At 39.3% G+C, this 16,600-nt stretch overlaps 1 protein-coding gene across 6 annotated transcripts in view; it reads right to left on the bottom strand.

Annotated features, from left to right (window-relative positions):
• The window catches only part of LOC308481518 (cytidine monophosphate-N-acetylneuraminic acid hydroxylase-like), a 30,773-nt gene extending 17,826 nt beyond the window's left edge, over positions 1-12,947 (bottom strand). The window contains exons 1-5 of one of the 6 annotated variants that reach the window (XM_081013918.1): positions 12,065-12,947; positions 9,410-9,505; positions 3,818-4,021; positions 2,128-2,219; positions 160-269 (exon numbers count right to left, since the gene is read on the bottom strand). In XM_081013918.1, the coding sequence (XP_080870044.1) occupies positions 160-269; positions 2,128-2,219; positions 3,818-4,021; positions 9,410-9,505; positions 12,065-12,075 (513 nt within the window). In that variant the 5' untranslated portion in view covers positions 12,076-12,947. Of the gene's footprint in view, positions 1-159; positions 270-2,127; positions 2,220-3,817; positions 4,022-5,826; positions 5,928-5,996; positions 6,467-9,409; positions 9,506-12,064 lie in introns of those variants that run through there. The other 5 variants (XM_081013921.1, XM_081013920.1, XM_081013922.1 and 2 more) reach the window with 5 other exon arrangements.
• Between the last annotated feature and the right edge of the window lie 3,653 nt (positions 12,948-16,600).

Here is a 16,600-nt window from a genome sequence, read left to right as displayed (position 1 = left end):
CTAGACTTGGGAGAAAGAAGCTGTATTTTGTTGTAATTGTCTGTGGGAAAACTCATGAGTTACTCATAGTTTGTTAAACAAACAGTAGTTCAGCACCATGTGCACACTAGGCCACAGAGGCAAGCCCCAGTACATAAAAAGTTTGTGGTTTTTATTTACCTGCACCTCCCCAAAAGCCAGGTCTTCACCCCCTCTGGGTTCTGTATCCCATGGATTTGGAGGATTCAGTTCAACTAGCACCAATTCATTATCTGGACCTGTTTCAACAACTAGGAGGAGAGGAAATAAACCACTGCTTTGCTGTTGCTTCATTCATAACCCCTAAACCTAGACAACACATAGGCACTGATTTTTGGTTTCGTTGCCTGATTCTCAATGAACTGTCTGGTAGGAGGAAAGAGAGAACTCTCTTCCTGTTTACCTGTCTCCCAGATATTCCCTTGGTCTGGTCAAGAGCAAAGCACCTGCCTACATAACAAAATGAGCAAAGTTCCAAGATCTTCTTTGATTGGAGGCTGAAGCTGTTGCTCATCTACCCCTCTGAACATAAAATTCCATGATATATAGCTCTGTCTTTGCTGCACCAGAAGAACCCTGTTCTCTTTCGCTGATGGAACCTGGGCTCAGCCTGTGAGCCATTCTGGATATCATGCGATGGAAATTTTTAGCAGCTATCTGAGTTCTATTAATCAAGCACTAGTCAGTAAATGCTGTGTTTCATTGTCTTTTACAGCAACCGTCATTGCTTTATTTCTCTCTGTTGTACTGCTGAATATATAATTGGAGTTACAACATACACAGTTATATAACTGAGACTGTTGAAAGGCTTGTTTGCCTCCTTTTATACCGTTGGACTATATTGTCTAATTTTGTTTGATGCTACGCTTTGAGCATGATTGCAGGATTGGGACTATTGAAAGGCTTGTTTGCCTCAGTGATATTGATTACCTTCTCTCGTTTTGTTCATACAATATTGACCTGTTTTATTAGTTGTATCTCCACCACATGTTCTCTATTCAAGAACTGTGAAATAATACAGGTTATGAAGATGTTGTTAGAACATTATTAGCCATGTGTTGCCTGTTACTACTTAAGTTTATCCAGGCTATAAAGGCAGGGAAAGGGTGGGGCAGCTCCGAGAAAAGGGTGTGACAATGGGGTTGGGGAGAGAAGCCAGCAAGGGCAGGTTAATATGACCGTTTTAGTCCTCTGGTGACAGGCAGAAGGGAAAGATAAGGAATTGGAGGGGGACAGATGGAAGTATCTGGGAGCAAAGGGTGCATTTGCAGTAGTTATTAGTTGGCTGGGGTGGAAAGAAGGTCTAAGGTGTTACCATGAGGGGAGTGATACGTAGATGGCAAACTGGGGGCAGAACGTCCCTAGTTAGAATTATCCAGAGTTAGGGTTAATAATATACCCTGCCCATCTGGCTGAGTTTCCCCAGCCACTCTGGGTGGCTCCCAATCGAGTGTTAAAAACAATACAGCATTAAATATTAAAAACTTCCCTAAACAGGGCTGCCTTCAGATGTCTTTTAAAGATAGGATAGCTGCTTATTTCCTTCACATCTGAAGGGAGGGTGTTCCACAGGGCGAGCGCCGCTCTGTCTGGTTCCCTGTAACCTCACTTCTCGCAATGAGGGAACCGCCAGAATGCCAGCTGTTACCAGTTTTGTTCCATATTCCTGGTTCTTGTTGAACACTTATGAGCCTGTCTTGCTCTATATTTCCAAACCCAGTGGTTGAAATTGTGAATGCCTATGATGGCCTTTTCAGAGAAGTCCTGACAATATTGTGAAATTCCTTCCCCGTGGAAATCCTGCAGATCTCTTCTTTTCAACATATTAGATGTTTACTCAAAAATGTTTTACTGTAGGGAAAAAAGTTGTTGCTGTTTCGTTTTTTTAAAAATAGCTTTTACCATTTGCCATGCTTGGCTTTTAAAAAACCAATCCAATATCTTACTGTTTTTGACTTGTATGCACGACAGCGAACAAAGTAAGCAATATAAATCAAATCAAACTCTTTAACTTGAGCAAACTGGATTTGTATTTCTATTAAGCCACAGAGCAAGAAAATAACAAAGGTGGCACTGCTATAAAAAGCTGCAGCAGATGTTACATTTTACCTAGTTCATCTTGGCAGAAGCTGTCTGGGGGGTTAACGTATTTCATTGTGCTCACATCCAGCTTCCAGTTATGCTTAGTGCAACGTACACATCTAGGTTAAAAAGTCAACAACAGAAATAACAATGATGGGGTTTTTAAAGTGTAAATTCTTAGAGCAATATTTAGCAACACGAAGCTAGCCAATGAACTCGAATACCATGTTGTTGGGAAAGATGCATTGCACGAAGAGAAGGAAGCAGTTTTAGGATAGAATAATAGTCAGAGTCTGGGTACACACTACCTTTAAAGCACATTTGAAACATGACCTTTCCCTTTGGAGGATTATGGGCTCTAACATTTACCCTTCACAAAAATTACGGTGCCCAGAACTCTTTGAGGGGGAACAATGTGCTTTGAATGTGCTTTGAATATCTCACACAGCCAGAATGCTGGTCCAATTTTATTTATTTATTTCATTTAGGAAATGCTTCTCATGGAACATCTTCAAGTGATTTTTCAATACAGTAATAACATCTATTAAACTTACAAAAATGCAGGGCTGAGAATAAAGCACAATATTGGATTATCCTGGGTCAAATATGTGAGGTATCAGGCTAGAGAACTAGAGAACTTTGTAGTGGAGGCATCAGTGACCAGTCACCATTTCATTCTGACCAAACTCTAGGAATTGCAGGGAAGATATAAAATATTGCACAAGACAAGATGATATGTACATATAAAGTATATGCTACATCTAATATATAATTACATTTTTAAAAAACTGTGGGGAAAGGACCAGCAAGGCAGGACAAGGTAGAAAAGGGGGAAGGGGCTAAGGAAGAAATGGCAGAAATACTGCAAAAACATTTTTATTAACTAGCCACAGAGGCAGATTTAGGAGAGTGCAACCAGTTCAGTCGCACCTTAAAAACCTCCTTAAAGCCATCTGAGCTCATGGCTGTCACCATACCTTGTAGCAATGAAACCCTTAAATTCATGAGAACATAGGACCTCCACAGGGGACACAGCAATTATGCTTTAGAATGGAATGCCAGAGGTGGGAAGGGGAGGCGGTTGCCAATTTTTTGCATCACATAGGGTGCCACTGATATTTGAGACCCCCAGGTCCACTGCTTCCAGCCATATACATCTGAATATGATGGTCTCCTTGATAGAGCTTTTAAATGCTTTAATAAGCATGCATCTCTCTTTGAGCCACCTCTGAACAGGCTCATTGGTGGTGCAGTTCTGTGGAGCTAGGGGGTGATCTTAGAGGACTTGAGGGGAAAGGGGGTGCCCTCTATGGCAACTTGCCTGCTCTGGAACTTCAGTCATCATGATGAAGATCCTTAGCTACACTATTTTTTGTTGTTGCTGCAGAAAATACATTGTTCTCATGGGAAACCCAACCAGATGGGTGGGGTATAAATTATTATTATTATTATTATTATCATGAACTTGAGGGCAAGTGGCCGGCAATGTCTATCTTTAAGATGGACTCATTCCCACTGGGCCAAATCCTGAGACCCATCATCACGAAGGAATAGTGTTTCAAGTTTAACCAATCAGCTTTCCAAAAAACCCAACAACCCAGCATGCTACATAGTTGTCTATCTGAATTCTCAGCATTTCCCATGCTTATCAGTTTATGGGAGTATATTTATTGCAAACAGAAACAGAGAGCGCAAATGGGGCAAAGTCTGGCCTTACTTTTGTGTCAGATCTTCAATATCTTTAATAAACAATCCGCCTTGGTGCTTGCACAAGTTCTTGCATGCACGGAGTGTATCCTTGTCCTTGTACAAGATGTAATTCTTCCCATCCATTTTGTTCTTTAGGAAATTCATCCCTTCCTTGAGTGCAGCCACCTCAGAAGGTGTAAGTGACAGCAGCGTCCTGCTGGTTTGCTCCACACTATTTGAAACCGAATAATGAGCAGTAAGAGATAACAAAACAAGCTTGGGTTTCTCATATCAGAAAACATCTTCAGAATTCATTTTGCTTAACAAATTACATGCCAATATTTATTATTCTCTTTCAAAGACTTGCCCAAACCCCGGGCTGGGATGATTCAGCTGGACCAATGACAAGGAAACAACAGCATTTTTCTTCTCCTGTTTATTTTCGGGTTTAAAGCGTGTGTCTCTTTAAAGGACATCAGGGGTGGGGTTTTTGCATATTTCAGCCATCTCCCTAGTATCTAGAACATGGGTAGGCAAACTAAGCCCCGGGGGCCGGATCCGGCCCAATCGCCTTCTATATCCAGGCCACGGGCGGTCCGGGAATCAGCGTGTTTTTACATGAGTAGAATGTGTCCTTTTATTTAAAATGCATCTCTGGGTTATTTGTGGGGCATAGGAATTCCTTCTTTTTCAAAATATAGTCCGGCCCCCAACAAGGTCTGAGGGACAGCAGACTGGCCCCCTGCTGAAAAAGTTTGCTGACCCCTGATCTAGAAGTAACGTACTCCTGCCCTTTCCATTTTATTTATTCATATATTATTTGTGAAATTTATAACCAACCTTTCCACCAAATGTTCAAGGTGGCTGATAGTAACACATATACTAATCATATACAATAAGCATAACAAAATAACTGTTGTCCCCTCTCCAGATTTGGCGCTTCTAAATTTATTCCCTGATGCCAATAAAGACCTTAAAAATATTAAGTTCATCTCTCATATTTTGATGGCCACAAGGATGTCTATAGCAAGGTCTTGGCAAATGCTTGAGCTAGTAAAGTTGGACTATTAGGTTTGGCAGGTAGCCTTGTTAGGAAAAAAATCCCATAAACTGAAAGTTTACAAGAGGTCCAATAAAAAATACAGCTTTTTTGCAGTCTGGTTTGATTTCACATCTTTTAAGAATAAGGAAATGTATGGACCGATAGTTCCTTCAATTTACACTAATGTATGGATTACATGATAAAAAATCAAGAAGAATCAACACACTCATACTTGGTTTCTTCTTTTATTCCTATTATTCATATTCGCTCTATGCTGGGCTGCCCTTGAAGCTGTCCCAGAAACTCCAGCGGGTGCAGAATGCTGCAGCGAGACTCCTCATGGGGTCTCTGCCATGGCAGCATATTCACCCAGTGCTTTTCAAGCTGCACTGGCTCCCGGTGAAGTACAGGGTCAGATTTAAGGTGCTGCTTTTGACCTTTAAAGCCCTTCACGGCCTAGGACCCTCGTACCTACGGGACCGCCTCTCCTGGTATGCCCCACGGAGAGCCTCAAGGTCCATAAATAGCAACACCCTAGTGGTCCTGGGCCCTAAGGAAGTTAGATTGGCTTCAACCAGAGCCAGGGCCTTTTCAACTCTAGCTCCGGCCTGGTGGAACGCTCTGCCTCATGAGACCAGGGCCCTGCAGGGTCTGATTTCTTTCCGCAGGGCCTGTAAGACAGAGTTGTTCCGCCTGGCCTTTGGCCTGGAGCCAATTTGATTCCCTCCCCCTCTTTCTTTTTTCCTTTCTCCTCCTGTGATGAGGCTGCCTTTTAATATTTTAATGTTTCAATATTTGAATGTTGTATTTTAATTTTGTTTTTAAGTTGTGCTCATTCAACTTGTTTTTATTATTGCTTGTTAGCCGCCCTGAGCCCGGCCTGAGGGCGGGGTATAAATAAATTATTATTATTATTATTATTATTATTATTATTATTATTATTTCACATGATAACAAAGCAAGGGAATTAAAACCAACATTTTTCCTGGATCTACCTCACATTCAACATATCAGCAATTATTGTGGTATTTTCCTTTCTATTTTTAAACTTCAAAAATACTCTGCTGTACTTGTGTTCCATGTCTGCATCGATGCTGCCTAATTTTCTCCCCCACCTCAGCTTCTTCTCTCTCTCTTTTTCTTTCTATCGAAACCCTTTTGTCACCTGAGAGATTTTTCCAGAAGCTGCCACTGTGACGCCCCAGTAAGTGAGACTTTGGTGAGGGCAACATCTTCCTGTTTCACCTCAAGTGGTGAAACAGAATGGGATTCCCCTCTCATGGCAAGAGATCTTTAAATTAAATATTTTTGTGTGTGACTTGTACAGAAGTAATAAGAGATAGTGGTAAGAGGGTGCAAAAAAGGAGGTGCCCTCTGCCATTAAAAATTCCCGCCTCAAACGGTGAAGGAGGGCTGGAGAACCATTGCAAGTTATTTTACCATCTGCAAAAAGATGTTCTATTCATACATTGGAAGGATAAAAATGTGCCCTACTTCAATTAATGGATATATGACGTGACAACTCTTGCAACCTATGAACAGATCACTTTCAGACAATGATTATGCGTGAACAAATTAAATGATTTTTGGAATGTATTTGTTGAAACCATAGTGACACATGAATCAATGTATACTTGAGGGAAACAATTCATTTATTCATCTACATATATATACTATATAGTTTTGTGACTTTAATTATAATTTATGGTTATTTTGTTATTGCTATTTTCCTCTGCGTTTAAAAATGTTTTTTTTCTGTTTCAGCTTTCTTTTTCTATTTTTTCTTTTTTTTTTTAAATGTATTTTAACTTACTATAATATCCTCAATTTTATATATAAAAACAGGATGACGTGTACATAAACCTGTATTTTTAGAAGGTATGCAGATGGATTGAGGATAAAACAAAATGTGCTTTGATCTTATCTGATCATTCAACAGGCCACCAGTTTGGGATTGTGCCTGTCTCCTAAGTCATCAGTATCCAGGTCTACCTGCAATCCTGTTCCCATTAAGTAGGTTCAACACAACACGCCAACAAAGCGTTTACGGTAACTTAGGGTAATTGTTGCAACTGTTGCAGGATACCCAGGCAGCCAAGCCAAAATTAATGGACCCTGTTATGTGCAGTCAGCTGGGAATACACAGGCTGCAAAATGAAAGATTCCTGACTGGGGCCAGGTTTGTTCCCACACCTCCCCCCCCCCCCACTTGTGGGACTTTCCTTGTGCTTGATCAATTCAGTAAAGAATGAGGAAGATCATTAATTTTTGCCGCTGCTGCAACCACACCTGCAATGTTCATATAGGAGTGATGTCCTTCAAGGACATTTTGTGGTCATCGATTAAAACTTCAAAGCTCGGGGGGGCCACTAGGGGCGCATCAGAAGATGGCTGACAATAACATCTTTCCGACCCACACAAGGTAATTTGGAGGCTGTGATGGGAGTAAATAGCCTCCCTACCCCCCCCCCAGGATTGTAGGGGGGGGACTGCCCTTGCCTGCTGTGCCCTATACCACCCCCAAATTTGTGGGGATGGGGGCACTAGGCACAATGCCCTCCTGTGGGATTTCGACGCTCTTGGACGCCGTCTCTGATCTGCGCCACTAGCTGCAAGAACTTCAAAAGAAACAATTTGGATGAAGCGAATGCACATATTTCAAGGAAGGAGGGGGAGTAAAGACTGCTAACAGAAGAGATCTCTGATAAAACAAGACGAGTCGGAGGAACAAGTATAAATCATGAGAAGATACGCCAAGACTCGGTATGGCAAAGGGACTGATGGGGGAGGGGGGAAAAACTTTCCTTTCTTTCCTTTATGTGATTAAACAAGAATCCCCCCCCTCACAAGTCAGAAATGTCGTTTTAAGGACTTAAGCTGTGGATTTAAGGCTGTGTGGAGATAAACTTTCGAACCAAAGCATGTTTTGAGAAGAGCGTGGAATGTATAAGGGCTTTGGAATGACGCAGTTAAAAGTGCCGTCGCCATATTGGGAAGTTCTGTCGGAGGACTTAAGTCTGGGAGGAGAAATAGAGCTGTTTTTATATTGTGGGTGAAACTCCTCAGAGGGACTTAAGAACGACAGTTCTGTAATTAAAGATGGAAAGAGCGATGTTATCTATGAAAGCGATGATATATGGAAACCATCTTGATTTGAGGATTGGAAGAACGGAAAAATTCACACAGGATTATTATTGGTGTTTATCGGCTTAAGGAGACTATCAGAAGAGATCATAAAGAAAAAAGAGAAAATATATGAACAAGATGTGATGTGGAAACAGGAAGATAAGACTGGATAGAATTATGAACTTTGTTTGGACTGATTTGGACATTAACGCAGTAGCAAGAAGATGATCAGAATCCCCCTTCGAATCTTGAAATATGGGTCCCCTCAACAAAATTTAAAATTCGGCTTTGTAATTCGGAATTTATGTGATGTGATTTGATTTGATTTGATTGGCCGGTTAATAAAAATTATTTTAAAAAAAATAAAACTTCAAAGCTCAAAGGAAATGTCTTTCTTGAAAATTAATGTGGCTCAACTAATCATTGTATTTAGCATGTGTGGTTTAAAATATTTTAGGCACTGGGGTTTAAACTCTATTATGAATCAGCCGCATTTTGCTGGCTGAAAGATTGGCTGCTTCTTGAAAACACGGACATTTTGGATCTAGAAGGTTTTAACAATGTTTTTGGATGGCATGCATACTTGTGGTATGACAAGGTCAAAGCACACAAAGCCTTTAAGAACCATATTGTCAGGAAAGCATTGTTTAATGTCTGGGTGAGATATAAGGATTTGTTGGAAAGTAAAACACCAAGGTGGCTGTCACCAATGGAGGCCAAGGCTCTGAAAAAAATTAATATGGAGACAAATTGGCCAAAATATTGTGAAATTTTAGAACAAGATGGAGATAGATTAAAGCTGCAGAGCTTTGACAATTTAAAAACTAAAGTACGAGACTGGCTTCATTATTATCAAATAAGGGAGGCTTATAATTTAGATAAGAAAATTGGTTTTCAGGTGGAAAAATCAAAATTGGAAACAGAATTGTTAGATCCTAAAACCAAGAATCTGTCAAGAATGTATAACTTGCTGTTGAAATGGAATACTCAGGATGAAACGGTTAAATCTGTTATGATCAAATGGGCACAAGACGTTGGACATAATATTATGTTTGCTGACTGGGAACAGTTATGGACCACAGGTATTAAGTTTACGGCATGTAATGCCTTAAGAGAAAATATAATGAAAATGATTTATAGGTGGTACTTAACCCCAGTCAAGCTGGCAAAAATTTATCATTTGCCCGATAATAAATGTTGGAAATGTAAAGAGATTGAGGGCACATTTTTTCACCTTTGGTGGACATGCCCAAGGATCAAGGCCTTCTGGGAGATGATTTATAATGAAATGAAAAAGGTATTTAAGTATACCTTTCAGAAGAAACCAGAGGCCTTCCTTCTGGGCATGGTCGGCCAATCGGTGCGAAGGGAGGATAGAACCTTTTTTATGTATGCTACAACAGCAGCAAGAATACTCATTGGAAAGTACTGGAAGACACTAGAATTACCCACCCGAGAAGAATGGCAGACGAAAGTGATGGACTATATGGAATTGGCTGAGATGACTGGCAGAATCCGAGACCAGGGAGAAGGGTCGGTGGAAGAGGACTGGAAAAAATTTAAAATATATCTTCAAAAGCATTGTAATATTAAAGACTGTTAGAAAGATGTTGGAAAAAGAAAATTAGGCAGTTTTGGTAGATATGGGATAAAGGATTAAGTAAAAATGAGCTGATGAAATTGATGAAACAAAGGATGTTTAATTATAATATTTCAAATTAAAATACGTAAATGAAAATAAGGTTGGAAGGATTTGCTGAAAAAAACGATCTGAACTAGAATACAAAATTGGGAGGTGAGAGGAGGTCAAGGAAATAAGTAAAGGGAAAAAGTTATGTAAAGGTTTAATTTGCTTTTGTTCTATTTTAATTCAATGCTTTTTTATATCTTTTGCTCTGTTTTTTTATCCTATTTTATTGTCTTTTTTTTCTTTTTACTTTTTGCTCTGTTATGGCTATGGTTAAATTTATCTTTGTATTTTGTACTGTTTTTTTCTGTTGTTTTTTTTGTAACTTTAAACTCGGAATAAATATCATTTAAAAAAAAATATTTTAGGCACTGGGGGAGGGGATATGGGAAAGCTTTACTGCTGCCTAATGGAGGTGTATTTCAGTATCCTATAGTCTAATGAAATGGGGATCTACTTCCATGTTGCTTTAAATATAGTAAATTGGATATATCAAGTCCATTCCGTTTGTAAACCGTGATTTTCTAAAAATGTTTCCTGACTGCTTCTACTCCATCTGGAGCCTACATAGAAGTGTATCCATGGTAGAACATTTCAATACGTAGCTAAAATTCCACACACCATATGCTAAATACAAGAGCATTTATCATCTCTCTGCATGTGGAAATGGTGCAGGTGGTTTAGGTCAGCCTTGAAAAACTTAAGTTGTACGGTATCTAGATCCTTAACAAGTTAAACAGTCTATATATCTCAACACCCTACAAACTTAATCTAAATTGTTATTTGCTGGAATTATCAAATTACATTCTCCTCCACACAACACATGAATCTTAACACATTTCATGTTATGTGTTCAGCTTTGAAAACATAACAATGTTTGCTCCACTTGTTACAGGGTGAAAACGAAAGCTCCAGCTATTTAAATTATTTTAACTTGTTCAATATATTTTCCTCAGCTGACCAGCTGTGAGAGATGAATTGCTGCTAAGAATTATTGGGAGATACCCAACTTCATTACTTAAGTCCATTAATTTCAATGGTTCTATTCTGGACAAGGCTTAGTTGGATATCACCTGTTATCTTTGTTCTTGGAATTAACTTTCAAATACTAACATGTACATTAAGAAATTCAATTCCATCGCAAACACACATATCCACTGAGAATATAGAGCTATATGCAAAGAAAAGAAATGTATGAATGTGATGCCTTAAAGTAGTTCATTAGGTGATGCCAATGTCTACAATCAAAATGACTGCTATTTCTCAAGTCAGCCTCTGATAAATTACAGAGCCTTTTTGCCCAGCAAGAAATGCATGCCGTTTGTGATTTGTAAGATAGTTTTTGAGGGGAACTTCCTAGATATAATATATACAAAGGTTTTGAATAGAATATATGTTGAATATGTACTATTAAACTATATAGGATCATGACTCAGGTTCAAGACGATATAAATGTACATATCACCTCTTCCCGTAAATGCATGCTTCTTTATTCGTACACAGCTGTTATTTTAATGGAAGAAGCAACCACATGTCTCATGTCATGTAAATGAACTTATGGGGGGGATAACATATAGAATGGATGAGATCCACTCACACATAAGACATAGCAAAGGAACTTTTTTTACATAACATTAAATATGTGCTATAGTCTACAGAAAGTCTACATCTCACATGGCACTCACTGCACAGCATATGTGTTATGCAAATAGTATAATATATATCTGAATAGTTAATACAATATGCTCTTAATTTAATGGTATACAATTGCTACAGTGCTGCTGTTATGCCCTGATGTTAAGATAAATTGTGGAAAACTAAATAAAAAGCGGCAGTTTATTCCAAATATGTCAGCTTTCTCAATCAGTTTCCTTATACAGTGGTGCCCCGCAAGACGAATGCCTCGCAAGACGGAAAACCCGCTAGACGAAAGGGTTTTCCGTTTTGGAGGTGCTTCACAAAACGAATTTCCTATGTGCTTGCTTCGCAAGACGAAAATGTCTTGCGAGTTCCGGCGGGTTTTTTTTCCTTCCCCCCCCCCTTTTTCCCAAGCCGCTAAACCGCTTATCAGCTGATGGCTAAGCCGCTTATCAGCTGATCTTTAAGCCGCTTAACAGCTGATGCTAAGCCGCTTATCAGCTTATCTTTAAGCCGCTTATCAGCTGATCGTTAAGCCGCTTATCAGCTGATCTTTAAGCCGGCTAAGCCGCTAATACTGTAGCGCTAAGCCGCTAAACCTCTAATGGGCTTGCTTCGCAAGACGAAAAAACCGCAAGACGAAGAGACTCCCAGAACGGATTCTTTTCGTCTTGCGAGGCACCACTGTATATTAAACTTTTTGTACTACTCGTTATTCTGCATATCTCTTGCATTATTTAAAAATAATACATGTTGAAGAATAATTAAGATAGAAATCTTACTTTTTCTCCATAATGGATCAACAGGTTAGAGGAGAGAAATGATGCTGAATCCCTGGCGGCAACAACAACGATGTCATAAATTTTTATTCCGCTTCACGAACATCATAGGCTGGTTCTGGAAGAAGGACCTGTAAACTCCAGTGGGGCTGACACTGTGGAAACTACAAGTTTTGAGAGTTTTACAGCAGCTATAGCAAGGTGGAAAGAAACCTGAGAACTGATTGCTAGAAACTCATTTACTTTTAATAAGGTCGCCAGCAGTTTATATACACAATGGTGTACGTCTAGAAATGAAAGTTATGTACTGGCATATACTGAAAAAAACCTTGCATATGCTTGTGAGGTTCACAGGTGTTGATGCCAGCTGAAAAGGGAATGGCTGAGATCCATGGTAAGAGTGACGGTGGAGGTATGCCCACTATGGAATAAAGAACTTAGAAGATAGTGTGTCACACAAAGTTCACATGGCAACAAGCTATGTTTGTCTTATTTAAATCTAGTACTGTGAGAGAGTTGGAAACAGCAATGTTTCTTTGTATCCTTTTTCTTTGTATTTTTAGCGTGCTCTCGAAAGAGCAGTGAAAATAAACTCACATAATCCTATCACCAAAATGGCGGAAGGAAGCAAAAAAACAAAAAGCCAGTGAGGGCAAAGGTTCTCCAAAGGGCATTGCCCCAACTCCAGACTAAGAGTCACAAAGAGCAGCAGCTGAAGAAGCCACCTCAGGATGTCTGCTCCGACACCAGATGCACAGGTGGTCGAGTATTGACCCCAGAGGGAACCACTATGGCTGCCAGACCTGCTCACATGCAGCGAGTGGAGACGACTGCTGCAGCTGAAGAACCCCATCCCCAGGCAAAGCACTGTTTCCACCGGGAAATGAAAACTGGATTGATCCTTGCCTGAGTGGCTAGTACAACCAGAGGGTTCCTGCTGGGTCTGGCCTCCAAGGCAGGCATCCCCAAACTCGGCCCTCCAGCTGTTTTGGGACTACAATTCCCATCATCCCTGACCACTGGTCCTGTTAGCTAGGGGTGATGGGAGTTGTAGTCCCAAAAGAGCTGGCGGGCCTAGTTTGGGGATGCCTGCTCCAAGGTATTCAAGTGAGCTAGGATTAAATTGACAATCCACTTGTTAGCCTCCTTTTGCTTGGGTGTACCTTCTTTCCTAGCACTGGTCTGCTGAGGGAGCAGAGCACGAAGCTGAGGGAGCCAGAGAAGATCTTTCAAGGGGGGCAGACAGGGGTGCTGAAATGGCCAATCCATGAGCCTTTTCTTCTTCATCTTAGGAAACAGAAAACAGGGTGTTTAGGATCAAGAGGAGCCTTTACAATTTTTTGCCCTAGGGCCCCCTTTCATTTATAGGGAGCCATGACTAATCAAACCTAGAGCTGGACCTCATAGAGATACACTATACAGAAAGCCTGGGACTAAAATGGCCAATGAGGCCCGATAAGAAAGATAAACTATATAGCAAGGCTGGGTCTTGAAAGAGATGAAAGAAAAGGCCAAAAAAGGCAACTCCAGCCTTAAACTGTCATTTCTACCATTAAGCAGTAGACCGATTTGTTCTTTTTAATTTATATTTTATTGATTTTATCTGCAGAAACAAAGAACATAACTTACAACCTAAATAAAAATCTGAACATAACTTGTAACTTATAACTTATGTGGAAATTGCTCGGTTTGGTTGTGTACTTTTTGATGTGTTTTATTTACTGTTTATGACTTTTGTTATGTTTCTGATTATGTAAATCTTTTTATGTGGTAAGCTGCCTTGAGCATACTTTCAACTATGGGAAGGCAGCATACAGCTATGATGATGATGATGATGATGATGATGAAAACCAGCAGAGGCTGGCAGGACAGCATTGCACACTTGGCTTTCCAAAGCTAAGCATTGCTGCCGCTGAGGGAAAGAGAGGGAGCTATGGTTAAGGTGTGGTTTAGGAGGTCAGAATATAGAAAGCTTCGCTTTTGAGACTTCCTGATTTCTTTTTTCTTTTTTTTTTTTTTTTGCTTTTATGATTTTATTGAATTCCAACTCATTATACATTTTATCCATTATACAACAAATCATATCCATTTTAGACTTCCTTCAACGTCACTGGCATTCTTTCATAGTTATCCCTTTGGTACACATTTCATTCTTCCATATTGCCATTTACACCTCCCTTCCCTCATTATTTCTATTGAACAATATTCATAAATTCTTTACAGAGCCTCTTTAAAACCCGCCAGCATTGTATTTACACCATAGTTATTTTCCAGATAACACACAAATTTCTCCCAGTCCTTTATAAATTTTTGGTCTTTAGTATATCTGATTTTCCCTGTTAATTTGTCCAATTCTGCATATTCTATTAATTTTGCTCTCCACTCTTCTACCCTTGGGATTTCCTCCTGCTTCCACCTCTGAGCCAATACGATTCTGGCAGCTGTTACAGCATACTGGAAAAGTTTGCAATCTTTTCTTCTAATATCCTTCCCTACAACACCTAATAAAAAAGCCTCTGGCCTTTTCACAAAGGTATACCTTAACATCTTTTTCATCTCATTATAGATCTCATCCCAGAAGCTTTTGACTTTCTTACATTCCCACCACTGGTGGAAGAATGTCCCTTCTTTGTGTTTACATTTCCAGCATTTGTTATCTACCTTATACATCTTTGCCAATTTTACGGGTGACAGGTACCATCTGTAGAGCATTTTCATCATATTTTCCTTCAATAACGTGCAGGCCGTAAATTTTATGTTCTCTTTTCACAACCTTTCCCAATCCTCCAGTTGGATATTGTATCCTAAGTCCCTTGCCCACTGTACCATCACTGACTTCACCTCCTCGTCCTTCGTGTACCACTCTAACATTATTTTATACATCTTTGATAGATTTTTAAATTCATTATTTATTATCTCCTTTTGGAAGGTTGATTCTTTTTCTGCATACCCCCTTTCCTTCAACTCTTTTTTAAACATTTCGTTTATCTGAAAGTAGTGTAGCCAATCATATGTTAATACTTTAACTTGATCGTATGATTTCATTTTCCACTTCCCTCCTTCGTTGGTAACCATTTCTCCATATGTTCCCCACTTTCCTCTCATGTTAGTTTTCTTAACACACATTATTTCTAACGGGGATAACCAATGTGGGACTTTTGGTTCTAATATATTTTTATATCTATCCCAAACCTCTATTAGTGCTCCTCTAAAAATGTGATTTCCGAATCCCTTATGTACCCTCTTTTTGTCACACCATAGGTACGCGTGCCACCCAAATTTGTTATTGAACCCTTCCAAATCTAATAATTCTTTGTTTTCCAATTTTACCCATTCTTTTAACCAGCACAGGCATGCTGCCTCATAGTACAATCTCATGTCTGGTAGTGCGAAGCCTCCTCTCTCTTTTGCGTCTGTCAATAACTTAAATTTAATTCTAGGCTTCTTTCCTTCCCAGACATATCTTGAAATCGCCTTTTGCCATTCCCCGAAAATTTTTGTACCTTTTAGTATGGGTATAGTTTGAAATAAAAATAACAACTTAGGAAGCACCATCATTTTTACCATTGATATTCTTCCCCATAGTGATAGTTTCAGTCTGTTCCAAACCTCCAAATCCCTCTTTATTCCTTTCCACATAGGGATATAATTATATTGGTATAAATCTATATTCTTATCCGAGAGCCAAATTCCCAAATATTTAACCTTTTTGACTACCTCGATCTCCGTTTGTTGTTTTAATAATTCAATTTTATCTTGGTCCATATTTTTAACTATCATTTTGGTCTTCCTCTTATTCAATCTGAATCCTGCTAATTTTCCAAATTGTTCCATCTCATCCAAAATTTCTTTTGTACTTTCTATAGGTTCTTCCAGAGTCACAACCACGTCGTCCGCGAAGGCCTTAACTTTATATTCATTTGTACCTAATGTCACCCCTTTAATTTGCTTATTTTGTCTTATTGCATTTAGTAGAACTTCCAGGACCACTATAAATAGCAATGGCGAAAGCGGACAACCCTGCCTTGTTCCCTTAGATGTTTTAATATCTTCTGTGATGATGTTATTTATAATCAACCTTGCTTTCTGTTCTGTATAGATTGCTTCAATACCATTGAAAAATTCATGACCCACTTCCATAACCTCCAAATTTTTCAACATAAATTCCCAGATCACATTATCGAAAGCTTTCTCTGCGTCTACGAATATTAAGCTTGCTGGTTTGTCACACCTATCGGATAAATATTCAATAACATTGACTATATTTCTTATATTGTTCCTTAATTGTCTGCCCGGTAGGAAACCTTCTTGGTCTTTATGTATGATTTTTACTAATATCTTTTTTAGTCTCTTAGCTAAAATTCCTGTGAAGATCTTATAATCTGTGTTCAGTAGCGAGATAGGTCTATAGTTCTTAATTTGGGTTAGGTCCGAATCTTGTTTTGGTATTATTGTAATAAATGCCTCTTTCCATGTTCCTGGAATGTCCTTTTCTTTTAAAATGTTATTCATTACTTCTACCAATGGGGCCATCAACGT

This window comes from Podarcis pityusensis (assembly GCF_964106645.2).
Source record: "Podarcis pityusensis genome assembly, chromosome: 7".
Taxonomy (NCBI): Eukaryota; Metazoa; Chordata; class Lepidosauria; order Squamata; family Lacertidae; genus Podarcis; species Podarcis pityusensis.
The sequence above is the reverse complement of the archived record's forward strand: the minus strand, read 5'-3'. Positions and strand labels throughout refer to the sequence as shown.